General features: G+C 40.0%; 1 protein-coding gene across 7 annotated transcripts in view; it reads right to left on the bottom strand.

The window, feature by feature from the left end:
* Positions 1–4,545: 4,545 nt before the first annotated feature.
* The window catches only part of LOC148137451 (uncharacterized), a 77,952-nt gene continuing 66,046 nt past the window's right edge, over positions 4,546–16,451 (bottom strand). For all 7 annotated transcript variants that reach the window (XM_087982285.1, XM_087982291.1, XM_087982287.1 and 4 more), the window contains one exon: positions 4,546–6,549. In XM_087982285.1, coding sequence (XP_087838411.1) covers positions 6,454–6,549 — 96 coding nt within the window. In that variant the 3' untranslated portion in view covers positions 4,546–6,453. The remainder of the gene's footprint in view (positions 6,550–16,451) is intronic.

The raw sequence follows: 16,451 nt of genomic DNA, 5'->3' as shown, positions 1-16,451 counted from the left end.
GGTTAAATCTATAAGGATGTTGCTTAATTGGAACAGCATTTCCTATGTCTATACCAGACATACTTAGATTAGTACTTCACAACTTATTCCCATGTATCTCCCCATGCGATTGTAATAGATCCCACGGGATATTTCAATTTTCTTCTGGAAATTAACTCAATAATTTATTTCAAGTTTTGAGAACTTCCTCTTTTTCCAATCTAATTTGAGGAATTGTCCAATTCATAATTCTTCACTCTGTGTTGTAACCAGTGACACATTTTTCTTTTGCTTTCCTTCCCTATCAAAATACCTTTTAAACATATTCACATGACATAAAGTGTGAGATTTCTTTCTATCTGGCATTCTTTTCAAATAATTCACCTCATTCAATTTCCTTTTGATTTGGTTAGGCCCACTAAACCTTGTCTGCAAAGGTTCATGTATCACCAGGAGTGACACAAAAAATTTATCTCTACTAACAAAATTATGCATTTTTGATTTCTTGTCTGCTATGCTACTTTTAAATGGTGTCTAGCCAACTCACCCACTCTATTTAATCTCTCCCTAAAATTTGACACATACCCTGAATGTATGGTCTCTGAACTCTAACTTACCAATTTCTCCTTAATTACTTCCAGTGGTCCTCTCACTTCATCCTCTCACTTCAAAAATTAATTCAAATGGACTGAATTTAGTTGATTCATTAGGTACATCCCTAAAGTACAAATGGAATTTCTTTATCCCAATCCTCTGGATAGTCTTGACTATAGCCTTCAACGTGCTCTTTGATTGCTGCCACTGTTCTAATACCCCCTGTGATTCTGGATGTACACAGTGGATTTGAATTGTTTTATTCCTAAGTTATCCATAACTTCCTTAAATAATATTGATGCAAAATTTGATCATCTTTCCGTGAGTAGTCCATACCTTCTACGATCCTTTTAGCCATAATACTGCAGCATAGAATGGCCTCTGGAAATCTAGTAGACACATACATTATAGTCAACAAATGCAGATTCCCACTTTCTGTTTTTTTTTAGATTTAGATTGGGTTCCCTATGGTATGGAAATAGGCCCTTTGGCCCAACAACCCTTCAAAGAGTAACCCACCCAGACCCATTCCCCTACATTTTACCCCTCACAAATGCATTAACATTATGGACAATTTACCATGACCAATCCACCTAACCTGCACATCTTTGGATTGTGGGAGGAAACCGAGCACCTGGAAGAAACCCACACAGACACAAGGAGAATGCGCAAACTCCACACAGACAGTCACCCAAGGCAGGAATTGAACCTGGGACCCTGGTGCTGTGAGGCAGCAGCACTAACCATCGAGCCACTGTGCCACCCCACACAGAGGAGTCCAATTCAATCAATTAAGACTGACCAGGTTGTACCTTCTTTTGGAGCTTTTTAGCATCCACTGTACTTTCCTTTACCACTTCCACAAAACTCACTGGCTTATCCTGTTTTCCAACATCCATCTTCTCAGTTCATTTTTTTAAATCAACACTGCAACTTCACGTGGCCTATGAAAACACCTGAGCGTGTTTACTTCTCTTTCCCCCTAAAGGGTTTCCATTTTACTGCCTGGCAAACTATCTCTACTATCTTTAATGAGATCTCCTTTTCTCTTACCACCTGAAGATTTCTTTTTCCCCCAATTTCTATCCCTCACAGACCAAAATCGAAGTCGGAAGCCAACTTTGATTTGTGAACCAATTGTAATGATCCACTACTTCCACTGCTAATCTTGCAGGCTTAACTCTCTGCCCTTCCATATTGGCTTTGAGCAGACTGCCTGGAACCTCTGTCTCAATCGTTCTTCATAAAAACAATGAGTGCAAAATACCTCTTAAACGCATAGTGTTGTCACATTGCCTGGTGGTTAGTGTGTTAGGGATTTTCAAGCTGCCTGAAGTTGGTTCATTTCTGCTTCATAACTTATTATTTGTTTTATTGTTTTCAATAAACCCATGAGTTAATCAATTTCTGATGAAAGATTGATGATTAGACCATTATCATTAAGATGAAAAGGACATACTTCACTGTACATTGCAAGAAAAGAACATTTTTACAGATCATTTCCTGAGTATATTGATGAGTCAGAATCAGAGTTGTAACTCTCCAAGAGCTCAAGTACAGGAGTCAGAAGAGGAAACATGCATAGTCACACTTCCTTTATATTACTCACTATCTCTCTCCATTTGATTGCCAAGTGACATGTGGTATAAACAAATTCCAGCATGTTACATGCAGCCTGGTGAGTTAACTGTCAGTTGTCTGCTCTTTAGTCATCAATAGAGTTGCAGCAAAGCAAAACCAAATTATTCCAACTTACCAATTATTTTGCACTGAGGTGTGCCCACTCTGACTTCTGACTAGTATCCCCAACAGTGAGAGGAAATCTCATCAATCAATGCACATCCGGGACATGAGTGGGAAAATGAGCTTAGAGTGAGCATGAGGGGACCCCACTTTGCATGCAGTACAGAGTTCAAATTAGTTAGGATTTATGAGGGTTCTTATGGTGCATTGATAGTCCCTACCTCTGAGCCAAGAAACCTAGTTCAAGTCCCACCTGCTCCAGAACTAGGTAATAACATTGCTGGACAAGTTGATTAGAGCATAATTTCTGAATGGACTAGTTTTTATCATTCAAGGTGACAAGTTCACATGTTTCTCCCTTGACAAAGGTTCAATTCCCATTCATTTTGCACCACATTAATTTCACAGATCACTCCAATCCTTTACAATGACTTGCATCAGACCAATAACCGGGACATTTTATGAAATCTCCCAAACAGCCCTGTAAATGGGCTGAAACCACAACTATTGAATTTTAAAAAAGCCTTACCAACAAAAAGATTCAAATCTCCCAACATCATCAGGATGAGCTTTGCAATCATTCTATACCCATTGTTGCAGAAGGTTGAAATCAAGACTTTTCTATCCAAAATCAATTGGGGACAACTCCCTCTCTCTGGTGTTGAGTATGACAAGAATAAATTTGTGATATTACCAGTACTGTAATAAATGTGATGGAAGTTCAATTTTACATTGTGTATATTCTCGGCTTAACCAATATAGCATGCAGTTGGATTTCGACATTGTGCAAGTAGCTAAGTTTTGAATGTGCTAAAATCAGCCCAATATTTTCATTGTACAACTGTGTCTTCATTTGAGGGAGACACTTATCATGTCAAATATATGTGCATATGTCCAGGTGCATTCACTTGACTTATACCACAGAATTTAACAGATGCTCAGAAAGGTGCAGAAATACATTTAAGGATAGAGTTTCTGTAGTTTGTAAGTGGTTAGTTACCTCACAGATAGCAATGCACATCAGAAAATGATGGAAAATTGATCCTCCCACTTTTTAAAAAATTGTTTGTAGAATATGGGTTACTCTGGCAAGGCCATATTCATTGTCCATTCCGAGCCATCCAGAAAAAAAATGTATACTGGCTCACTAAATAATATGATTAATTGAACAGTCAATTTAAACAATTCCAAAAAATCTCAAAAGAAAGCAATTGGATAACTGTATTGAACAGTGTGCCTTATTGTTCTTGACAGGCTGAGGATTGAGTTAAAGACTACTAAATTCCATCTCCACACAGATACTTTGAGACTTCATTTTGCAAGGAATCACACAAGTCCACTAGATGTTTCCATGTGCAACCTCAAAGAGCTGGGGGACAGAGGGAGAACAGTTGCATTTCCACTTGGAGTGATGCTAGCTAGTTCGACGTGCTGCTTTGATAGTTTAGCATCACTCTGTATATGTCATGACTGACTTTAAAATCCAGTTATGAGAGACTCTGTTGGTCACAATGAACTAGTGAAGCGTTAGACTGAGTCAATCAATCACAAGACCCACACCAATTGTCACAGTACTACCCCAGAAAAGGAGCTGAGTTTTGTACTTTTTGGAGTAGGATTTGAACCCACAAGCCACTGATTTAGATGTGAACACACTACCCATTTACGCCACAATGGGCACATCTATGAATTGGAGTATTCTGCTTGTCCATCATTTCACCTCCCCTCATTTCCAAGGGTTGCACCATGACTGGTCTATGATTATAGGCAAAGTACAACCATTACTTTCTGCAGGGTGGCTGACTAGCAAACACTCCCGTACTTCATGCTTCCCAACATAAATTTTCGAATAAACCTGTTCAGAAAGGTTACAACATGTCCCTGGAACAAGTGGAAGTTGAACCCAGGCATCCAGGCTCAGAGGTAGGGACACTACCATAACACTAAAGCAGCCTTCTACCACCAGATGTACTGGAAGGATTTACAGGCTGAAAAAAACAACTTATTTGGTCACGTTACAAATACATTGTCTATGGTCAACAAATCCCGGTGTGGGATTTGAACTTCAAATTTCTGTCCCAATACTTGGGATGGCCACCACTGCACCACGACACTCCCTTTTTGACTGTGAACACTGTCACTCTTTAATTAATGAGTCTTTAATAGGTTGTAAGCAATCAGGAATGCATTCTTCAATATAAATTTTGTATTCAAAGTAGACATAAACACTTAAGGATATTATGTTTTATTAATTTACACATGAAATATGAATTTCTCCTCATATATTTTTGAGTGCTGTTTCATAACAATTGCTGAAAATTAATATATTTGCAAAATAGAACTCTTCATTTTAAGCTGTAGAAGAAACAGACCTGATGGTTGTTGTTGGACTGCAATCCTTACAGAAAGTTTGTTCTGAAAGTAGACTTATGCAAGGTTTGTGAAGGTTTGTAGCTCAGGTTGAGGTTTAGGGTGTAGGTTTGCTCGCTGAGCTGTAGGTTTGATATCCAGACGTTTCATTACCTGGCTAGGTAACATCATCAGTGGTGACCTCCAAGTGAAGCGAAGCTGTTGTCTCCTGCTTTCTATTTATATCTTTCTCCTGAATGGGGTTCCTGGGGTTTGTGGTGATGTCATTCCTGTTCGTTTTCTGAGGGGTTGATAGACTTATGATTAATGTTGCAGCAATTCCCCAGGGAGAGGTAAGGGAATGAAAACAGGTTGAATTGTACGGAAGAGATGATGGATCAGAAACTACAGTGTGTGGAACGTGTCCAGGATTACTGATTGGCTGTAGTGAGATACAAGAACTAATTCATTAAGTAATCACTCTTTACATCCCACTGTTCACACTTAAGTAGTTTTGTTGTTTATGAAACATTGCATGCTACCATTATACAACAAATTAATACAACATTTACAATTACAATATAGCAATGATTCAGGATCATGTGATATCACTTCAAGTTTAAAGATAACCAATGGAGAAAAGAAACCACTTATTCTGAGTTTAGTTATTTACATTATATAAAGTATGTACAGTAAGAAAAAGTAAGTGCCAACAAAGAGGCTACATGAATACAATCTTTGAAAATAACTGCCAAACTGCTAAATATTAGCACCACACAGCCAGGATTTCTACTGACACATTTTGGGTTCCTCTTCCTCCTAATATAATGATATTTACAGAACTGGCAGTAAAAAGTGTTACAGAACAGTTATAGCACAGAGACAAGCCATTTGGGAAAACAGCCAGAGCTTCACAAGGCGTACTATACATTTAACCATGAGTTACAATGACAGTTTTGATGAACAAATTGTTTGGAAATACATTACTCATGATTGACCTGTTTTTAGTTTAGGGCCTGGTGACCAGAGAGCATTCCATTCCAGCAAGATGGCCATGAAGCACAACAGTGAGGTAAAAATATTTGTCCGAATGAACAATCAAGGAAAATAATTTGAAAATACTTTCTCTCCACAGATGCTGCCAGATCTGTTGAGTTTCTCTTGCAATTTCTGTTTTCCAGCATCACAGTTCTTTGTTTCATAAAAATAATTTGAGATCAGTTTAGGGTTCACAGAAAATTCATATCTTTATGCAGTTTCCTGATCCCACATCATAATATGTAGGAATATACACCATCAGGAAAACAACAGGCACACACAATCCTTCCTATGCAACAATAAGCAATCTTGGGTCAACAGGATTTATCCATGTTTTTGTAATAGGTTATGAGAAAGACTGATAAGAGGCAGTACAATAAAGTGGTTTTTAGATTAAACATATTAGATTACATACACCAGGAATATAATATTGCTTCAATAAATCTAGAGGCCATCAATACATCGTTGTCATTAAGAAATCTAATGGAGAGTTCAGAAGCAACTTCTTTACCCAGTGAGAATATGGAACTTGTAACCATTGAGATATATTGCATTCAAGTAAATGCTAAATAAGCAGATGTGGGAGCAATAAATACAGGGTTATATTGATGGAGATAGATGAATATGAATGGAAGGGGCCATGATTGGGACTTAAATGCCAAAGGCTTGTTTCTTGTGTTGTACATTCTTTGCAAATCCACCAAATGTCTGAGAATGAATCCAAATGTATCCAGTACTTGATGTCACTTTTTATTTTCCTTCTTTTGAGGAAGTACAGTTGTGAGGTGATGTCCCCATCACAGCTCCCATGTCTTTTAGTTCTGGGCAATTCTCTTTCTCTCTTCTCTGTAATTTGAAATTGTAAAAGTGTTAAAACAACATCAAGATTGTGAAAGATACATTTTTTAAAAATGTTTTTGATGAAGAAGTGTCAGCCAACAGTTAAACTAGCTAACTTTGTAGAGTTACATGTACAGAAGGATTTGTAATCTCATTGGTACCTTTCGAATTTTACATTGAGGCAGAGACATAAGAACAGGAGGAGCCTGGTTAAGTTCTCCATTGATCTTTGACTCAGAATTTGAATTCAGATGACCAACATTACAGTTGGAGAATGATGTCTCTCCATTCCCCAAAATTTAAAACAGCTACTATTTTAGACTCTGAGGATAATAATTATTTAAAACAAACTTATGTAGTTTTGCAGGAGAAAGTGAGGACTGCAGATGCTGGAGATCAGAGCTGAAAATGTGTTGCTGGAAAAGCGCAGCAGGTCAGGCCACATCCAAGGAGCAGGAGAATCGACGTTTCAGGCATGAGCCCTTCTTCAGGCTTCCTGAAGAAGGGCTCATGCCCAAAACGTCGATTCTCCTGCTCCTTGGATGTGGCCCGACCTGCTGCGCTTTTCCAGCAACACATTTTCAGCTTATGTAGTTTTGCATCAGACCTCCAAGCAGAAACACAGAAATGAATGTTTCTCACTTGTATATCTATGCAAAGGATATTTTGCTCTCCCCTCTCCTTCATCCACTCACCCAACCCCACCCCCTCCATGTTCTGTTGTCAAGTGCAGATCAATTGGACTCCCCAATGAGTTTTTCCTAATCATTGATTAACAGGCTCATTACTTTGTTCCCACCACTATATTTCTAAATTGATCACATCATGACATTGTTAATACATTCATATCATCTTGCAGATAAGCATGCATTTAAATAGCACCTTTAACAAGTAGAAACATTCCAAGAAGCTTCACAAATAGACAGAAAGAAACTGTTGGGTGTATAACTGGGAGTCATTATTATTCGATTTGCAATATTCAGAGATTAATTTCCTCAGAAGAGTTAGCTTCAAACTGAAAAAAGTTCAGTGTCAGTAATAGGATAAACCTGTAATAATTTATTGAGTTATCTGCAGTTACCTTTGTGATGAAACCACTTAACTTATTTATTCATGTTTCTTTTGCTCCTGACCACAGTGGCATCAATGGTTGATTACTTGAGCACCACATTGAGATCAAATTGATTTTAAAACTGACTCACACAGATTGATCCTAATAAATGCATTGGAGACAGAATCAGCGAAAAAGAATTGGCCTTGTAATTAGACAGGAGCAGGTGGTGTGCTTTCCCGACCAATAAAAGGCATTTAAAAAATAATAACTTGGAGGCCATGTTGGTTATCTCAACTGGCTGGATGGCTAGTTTGTGGTGCAGAGTGATACCAACATTGCAGATTCAATTATAAAGTCATAGAGTTATACAGCAACTGAGGTTACCATGAAGGTCCCACCTTCTCAACCTCACCCTCTTCTGATTCTCTCCAATGAGAGAGCAGTCCTATGGTTCTTTAGCAAATACTACTAGTAGAAAGTGAGGTCTGCAGATGCTGGAGATCAAAGTTGAAACTTTATTGCTGGAACAGCACAGCAGGTCAGGCAGCATCCAGGGAACAGGAGATTCGACGTTTCGGGCACAGGCCCTTCTTCAGGAATGAACACTCTCTGCTCATTCCTGAAGAAGGGCCTGTGCCCGAAACGTCGAATCTCCTGTTCCCTGGATGCTGCCTGACCTGCTGTGCTGTTCCAGCAATAAAGTTTCAACAAATACTACTAGTCCCTATCACGATTAGTTAGAGCAATTATAAATCCTGCCTTTCCCCACTGTCAAAGATTCTAGTTGGCTATGTGAAAATGACATTCTACTCACATTATTGCCCAGGTCGGTGCTTGGTATAGTGCAAAAGGAACTTACCCCTGTATGGTACAATTAGGCTCGACAATGTAGCATTCTCCCCCCTCAGTGATTAAAAGTCATCCCTTTCCACAAATGAGAATAAAACCAAGAATCATTCACCCTGATACTCTGATTCCCTTGAATGCATAAACTTTCCCATTTTCCTATCTGAACTGGTTACAGTTGAAGAATATAATAACAGTTACAAACACATGCAATGCTATCCATGTTTTTTTAGCTTTGACTCAGCCAGAATTTATTGCCTGTTCTTAACTGTGCAGAGAGCAGTTCAGAGTGAACCACATTGCTGTCAGTCTGGACTTATACATAGGCAAAACCAGGTAAAGATATTTGTAGATTAAATGGGTTTTTAAAACTATCGATAATGCTTACTTGATGGCCATTAGGCTAGATATTTGTTTGCAGATTTTTTTATTACTGAATTCAAATTTTCTCATCTGCCATGGTGGGATTTGAACCCATGTTCCCAGAGCCTTACTAGTTCAGTGCTGATATTACTACACCAATATAATCGCAATTCCAATTTCCAAGGACAAAAATACTACTTTTTTTTTACACAGAGGGTGATATGTGTAGGGAATGAGCTGCCAGAAAAAGTGGTGGAGGTTGCTACAATTACAATATTCAAAAGGCATCTGGATGGCTACATGAATAGGAAAGGTTTAGAGGGATATGGGTCAAATGTTGGCAAATGGGACTAGATTAATTTGGAATTTCTGGTCGGCATGGATGAGTTGGACCAAAGGGTGTGTTTTCATGCTGTACTGCTCTACGACTCTATGTCTTTGCTGTTGGTCAACTGTAATCCTTTGTGTTCTGTACTTTATGCTATTTACTGTTACAATAATGAATCAGAACCAAAAAATATTAATATGCTTTTAAGTTCATTATGTGTTTTTTGTAAGAAACAAGGGGACTTCTAAGAGAGAGAGAAACAAGAGACTTCAGATGTAAAGTCATTGACTGGCACTGTCCTGTGAGAGACCCATAGAATGTCGCATCTATAAAGTGTCAGGGAAATCTCAAACAAGAAAAGACTTAATAAGAAGAGAGAACAAGGATGTAATTATTGTCGCCCTCAGCAGAAAGCCACCTTTTGTAGACAAGACTGTGTTACACCCACCCCATCCTCATCCCCCCTCCCCCCATCCCCCTCAATCTCCACTCCTTCTAGGAATATACAAGAACAAAATAAAACCTGACTGGAACAGTCTTGTTATAGGTTGAATGTTCTAACATACGAACTAAAATGTAGTAAAGGCCACAGCTTTGAGAGTAGCTGGTTTGAACACTCCTTCACTGCAGGTAAAATGAAATGAAAGGCTCTCTCTCACTTGGAATTCAGTCACCATTGAAAGAATTAAACCAACCTAATTCTTGCCAATCTATAAAGCTAATAATCTTGAAGCTGACTGCTTAATTGCTAACATCAACACTCCTGCTGTTATCCAGTAATAGCCACAATGTGGTGTTATCTGATCTTCATGAAAATTTCTCATAACTTTTTTTTTGCTTCTTTCTTTTTGAATGTATCTCTTATTTCTCCTCTGGGTCTGTATATGTTACATTACTATTTCATCTCCCATGTAGTAATTAATAGATTCACTCTTTTCCTAAATTCAAGAAAGCCTGGTTAAACTGATTCCTTTCAAAACATAAGTGCATAAGATATCCACAAGCAAAGAGAACCTTATTGTGACCAAGTGAAGGGGCATGTGAGTAACCAGCAGGAGTCTGTTCATCCCTCCCCACATGGGAGCTTAACGTTTTAGAATATCCTATCTGGAACTATAACATATTGGGGAACATATTGAGGTTTGGTTGTAATATGCTGAGCCATTACTTCCATGGGTCTCCATCAGATCGTTTACCATCCGACTGTGTAGAGCTGCCACACAGTATAAAATAACTAAATATCAAGCTAAATTCCTGGCGTCCTGTGGAACTTTCAATCAGGGAGAAGGAATGATGTATGTGCACATTTTTATTCAGTAGAAATATAACAAATTGAACAATGGCTCATTTGTACTATTTTAAATCATTGTGGTTAATTTCTAATCTCAGGTTGTAGGTCTCGTTAGCAAGAATGGAATTAATCACTCAGTGCTGGTTGGTGTGAGGAAGTTGTGGTTAGAATTCTTCACCTCTGTGATGAAAGTTCTATCACAGTGTTATTCCAAACTGCACTTCCGACCACTCGCTACAGGGTCACGCAGGTTGTTGTGAAGCTGGGGCCACAATTAGTGAGCCCAATTAAAAATCAGAGAAATAAAGCTGTTAATAAAACAATTGTGGTTTCAATATATTCCATTAGTTTTATGGGTACTTATACTGCTACTTTAAATTTCCAGATAAATAATTGCTCGGTGGTACAGTAAGTAAACATTGCTGAAAGGATACAGGAAGTAGAAGCTTTTCACCTTGCACTTATCAGGACAACGATGCAAGAACCCAACTTTAAGAAGGGACACCAATTTAGACAACATGTAAAGAGGCTGCTAGTTGGTTGGGCCATCATTGGAATGGAGATGCAGCAAGAACAATTGAATATCAATCTTAGCTCTCAGATCAAGCTAGTAGTCTCTGATTTCCCTTAGAATGCAGCAGAGATTGGTGGTCTCCCTGATCCATATTTGTTGCAATGAAAAAGATGCAGTGTATGTACAAATTCCTTTGCCTACACAAAACACGGTTGTGTACGCCAGCATATGTAATACTGGTAAAGTAGTAAGGTGAGGAAGGGGGACTGGGATCCAGAAAAATAGTGAGGAAAGCGATCAGTCTGAGATTGGTACAGTTGGGAAAAGGAGCAAGTCAAATAGTCACAGCAGGAAGGAACAAAGCAGAGAACAAGGTAGGACTGATCATTTAAATTGCATTTATTTCAATGCAAGAGGCCTAACAGGTAAGGCAGATTAACTCAGGGCATGGTTGGGAATATGGAAGTGGGAAATCATAGCAATTAAGAGACATGGCTCCGGGATAGACAGGATTAGCAGCTTAATGTTCCAGGGTAGAGATGCTAAAGGAAGGACAAAAATGGAGGCAAAGAGAGGAGGGGAGTGGTGTTTTTGATTCGGGATAAAATTACGACAGGGAATACGTCCAGGGAAGTTATTTGGGTGGAACTGAGAAATAAGAAAGGAATGATCACCTTATTGGAATTGTACTATAAACACCCCAACAGTCAGTAGAAAATTGAGAAACAAATTTATAAGGAGATCGCAGCTATTTCTAAGAATAATAGGGTGGTTGTGGTAGGGGATTTTAAGTTTTCGTACATAGACTGGGACTGCCATATTGTTAAGGGTTTGGATGGAGAGAAATTTGTTAAGTGTGTACAAGAAAATCTTCTGATTCAGTTTGTGAATGTACCTATTAGAGAAGGTGCAAAACTTGACCTACTCTTGGGAAATAAGGCAGGGCAGGTGACTGAGGTGTCAGTGGGGGAGCACTTTCGGGCCGGCAACCATAATTCTATTAGTTTTAAAATAGCGATGAGAAAGGATAGACCAGATCTAACAGTTGAAGTTCTAAATTGGAGAAAGGCCCATTTTGACAGTATTAGGCAAGAGCTTTCAAAAGCTAATTGGGCGCAGATGTTTGCAGGTAAAGGTACGGCTGGAAAATGGGAAGCCTTTAGAATGAGATAACGGGAAAGTATATTCCTGTTAGGGTGAAAAGAAAGGCTGGTAGGTATAGGGAATGCTGGATGACTAAAGAAATTGAGGGTTTGGTCAAGATAAAGAAGGAAACGTATGTCAGATGTAGACAGCAGAGATTGAGTAAATTCTTAGAAGAGTATAAAGACAGTAGAAGTATATATAAGAGGGAAATCAGGAGGGCAAAAAGGGGACATGAGATAGCTTTGGCAAATAGGGTTAAGGATACAAATACATTAAGGACAAAAGGATAATTAAGGAGAGAATTGGACCCCTTAAAGGTCAGCAAGGCCACCTATATGTGGAATACCGGAGATGGGGAAGATACGAACCGAATATTTTGCATCAGTGTTTGCTGTGGAGAAGGATATGGAAGATGTGAAAAGTGGGGAAATAGATGTAAAATGCATGAAGGTGAATAAATCCCTGCAGCCTGATCAGATGTAGCCTAGAACTCTGTGGGAAGCTAGGGAAGTGAGTATTGGGCCCACTGCTGAGATATTTGTATCATTGATAGCCACAGTTAAGGTTCCAGAAGACTGAATGTTGGCTAATGTGGTGCCATTATTAAGGGAAGGTGGTAAAGACAAACCAGGGAACTATAGACCAATGAACCTATCATCGGTGGTGGGCAAGTTGTTGGACAGAATCCTGAGGGACAGGATTTACATGTATTTGGAAAGGCAAGGACTGATTAGTCAACGTGACTTTGCGCATGGGAAAATGTGCCTCACTATCGTGTTTAAGCTTTTTGAAGAAGTAACACAGGATTGGTGAGGGCAGAGCTGTGGACATGATCTATGTGGAATTCAGTAAGACGTTCAACAATGTTCTTCATGGTAGACTCGGAAATAAATGGTGACATCTTGAAAAATGTCCATATTACAGAGGAGGAAGTGCTGGATGTCTTGAAATGCATCAAAGTGGATAAGTCCCAGGACCTGATCAGGTGTACCCTAGATGTGGGAAGCTAGGGAAGTGCTTGCTGGGTCCGAGATATTTGTATCATCGATAGTCACAGGTGAGGTGACGGAAGACTAGAGGTTGGTTAACGTGGTGCCACTGTTTAAGAAGAGTGGTAAGGACAAGCCAGGGAACTATAGATTAGTGAGCCTGACGTCAGTGGTGAGCAACTTAAAGGTAAGGTCCTGGCGAGCATTGCTGAACAAAGAAACCTGGAGTAGAGGTTCATAGCTCCTTGAAAGTGGAGTCGTAGGTAGATAGGATCGTGAAGAAGGTGTTTGGTATGCTTTCCTTTATTGGCTAGTGCATTGACCGTAGGAGTTGGGAGGTCACATTGCGGCTGTACAGAACATTGGTTAGGCCACTTTTAGAACACTGTCTGAAATCCTCGTCTCCCTGCTATAGGAAGGATCTTGTGAAATTTGAAAGCGTTTCAGAAAAGATTTACAAGGATGTTGCCAGGGTTAGAGGGTTTGAGCTACAGGGAGAGGCTGAATAGCTGGAGCTATTTTCCCTGGAGTGTCAGAGGCTGCGGGCTGATCTCTTAGAGGTTGATAAAATCATGAGGGCCATGGATAGGGTAAAGAGACAAGGTATTTTCCCTGGGATGAAGGAGGCCAAAACTAGAGGGCATAGATTTAAGGTGAGAGTGGAAAGAGACCTAAGAGGTGACATTTTCATGCAGAGGGTTGTGCGTATATGGAATGAGCTGCCAGAGGAAGTGGTGGAGGCTGGTACAATTATAACATTTAAGAGGCACCTGGATGGATATATGAATAGGAAGGGTTTAGAGAAATATGGGCCAAATGCTGGCAAATGGGATTAAATTAATTTAGGATATCTGGTCCACGTGGACGGGTTGGACCGAAGCATCTGTTTTCATGCTGTACATCTCTGATTCTATGACCTATGACTCTACAACATGCAATAATACATGTGAGTCCAACTAAATTCTGAATTGGCTTCCAATAAAATTCCGAGCACAGTTTATTTAATAAATGATTGCTAATAGCAGAATTACATGTTATGGTAAACATACTGTTCAGGAGTTTTGTTGAACTGATTAAGCGGGATCAGCAAGCTGCCAACTGTGAATGATCAATGGAACTTGTTGTTTGTTGCATTCTATCAGTTACAGAGATGAATGACCTACCTAGCTGACATCACACTGGCACTGAAACGCATGTACTCATTACTCATTGGTGTTGTGAGCAAAACGTCATTTTGTTTTGACGGCAGCCTTCTGTTAGTACAGAACGAGCTGCCAGAGGAAGTGGTGGAGATTGGTACAATTGCAACATTTAAGAGGCATTTGGATGGGTATATGGATAGGAAGGGTTTGGAGGGATATGGGCCAGGTGCTGGCAGGTGGGACTAGATTGGGTTGGGATATCTGGTCAGCATGGACGAGTTGGACCAAAGGGTCTGTTTCCGTGCTGTACATCCCCATGACTCTATGACTCTATGATTCAATATGTGTCCGGGACGGAGCAGGAAGAATGGTGTTTTACTGCTTTTTTGTTTTTAGCTCATGTGACAGCAGCTTGCTGCTTTTTTTTATTATGTTGTCCAATACTGAGGCTTTGTTCAGACTCTCTCTGTTATTTTGACTTATTTCCCCAGAAACCATTTGCTAACTAATTACCCCTAAAACCACGTTAAGATAATCAGTTGGGCTTATAATGTTCTGGCTAGAAGCCACATATATGAGTACACTGGACCCCGTTTTATTTAGCCAAAAGGAATTTGTACATCTATTACACCTATTTCTTTGGCATAAAAAAGGATCATGGAGACTGTTGAACTTTGCTGCATTCCCTGATCAATCATAGTGTATCTGCCTGGTCCAAGAACTAAGATTGACAGTTAACTGTTCATGATGGAAATGTTGCTTTAACTCATTTTTCAATGCCGTATAATTTGGTGCCAATCTTTATCGCATCTGTCACGTGTCCTAATTCCGATGAGTGCTAGACTAAACGCTTCAAAATCTTGTCACCTCTCAGCGAAGTTTAATTTAATTTTTTAAAAATTGAATTTAATTCTCAAATGGACACAGTGTGATTAAAGCACACATTCTCTGGATTAAGCCAGAGTTAAGAGAATTTTCTCAGCAGGAAATGTTTACCACGAGATCACAATTGAATGTGCTCCAACCTTGGATTTATTATTAGTGCACTGTGTCAGCAACTTCTGTCACTATCTCTTTCTCTCACTAGGGTGCAGAAGAACACCATAGAGGTTGTGATATCCCAGCACTACATTGCTAATGACCCCAATTAGAATAGCGACGGCACTGATAAAATACAGGAATTACACAGAGTGAACAATAGAGAAATAGATCATTTGGCCTACACCAGTATTATCATTCCACTCAAACCTTCTCATATTCTGCTTTGTCTTACCCTCTCTGGTTATCCTTTTATTCCTTTCTCCCTCATTTATTTATCTTGGACCCCTCTTTAATGCTTATCCATCTCAACTGCCTCCTGGGCTAGTTAGCCTCACATTCTCAAGACTCAGAAGGCTGTCCTGAATTCCTTATTATGAGAAGAAAGAAGGAAAGTTTCCTAGCTGCATAATGACGGGCTGGGAGGTCGGAGAGCCAGGAGCTCACATGACATATTCCTGATATGGAGTGACATGGGAATTGGTGGGATGCAAATTAAACTGGCTAAGGCTCCAGTTTGAGGAACAGTGCAGCTTAGCCAGCACCTTGTACCCCAGGTAGAGCGTGCCCCATTCTCAGCACCACACCCAACAGCCATCAGCTTGATGTAGGCAGGATTCCCGCAGCAAGTCCTTGGATCCTAACATCCTAATGACTGGGCCGTTATGACAGAGAGAAACCACAATCCCAGCTGAGCCAGACCCTGCAGAAGAACTCACTCTTCCATCCCTGTGGTCTTGACATCCGAGATGGCATTCATGTCTTCACTGCTGTGTCACCAAGCAAGGGCACCTTAATGTTGAGGTGCCCTCTGAATCCCTGTCCCACCACATCATTGCTCACATGGCCCCCTGTTAGATTAGATTAGATTACCTACGGTGAGGAAACAGGCCCTTCAGTCCAACAAGTCCACACCGACCCTCCGAAGAGTAGCCCACCAGCCCCATTCCCCTACCCTATATTTACCCCTGATTAATGCACCTAATACTATGGGCAATTTAGCATGGCCAATTCACCTGACCTGCACATTTTTAGATTGTGGGAGGAAACTGGAGCATCCAAAGGAAACCCACAGAGACACGGGGAAGAATGTGCAAACTCCACACAGACAGTCGCCCGAGGTGGGAATCGGACTCGGGTCCGTGGCGCTGTGAGACAGCAGTGCTAACCACTGAGCCACCGTGCTGCCCTCAAGTG

This window comes from Chiloscyllium plagiosum, unplaced genomic scaffold, assembly GCF_037043375.1.
Source record: "Chiloscyllium plagiosum isolate Xiang-an unplaced genomic scaffold, Cpla_swu_hap1 HiC_scaffold_43, whole genome shotgun sequence".
Classification (NCBI taxonomy): Eukaryota; Metazoa; Chordata; class Chondrichthyes; order Orectolobiformes; family Hemiscylliidae; genus Chiloscyllium; species Chiloscyllium plagiosum.
This window is presented reverse-complemented; position numbering and strand designations above follow the sequence as displayed.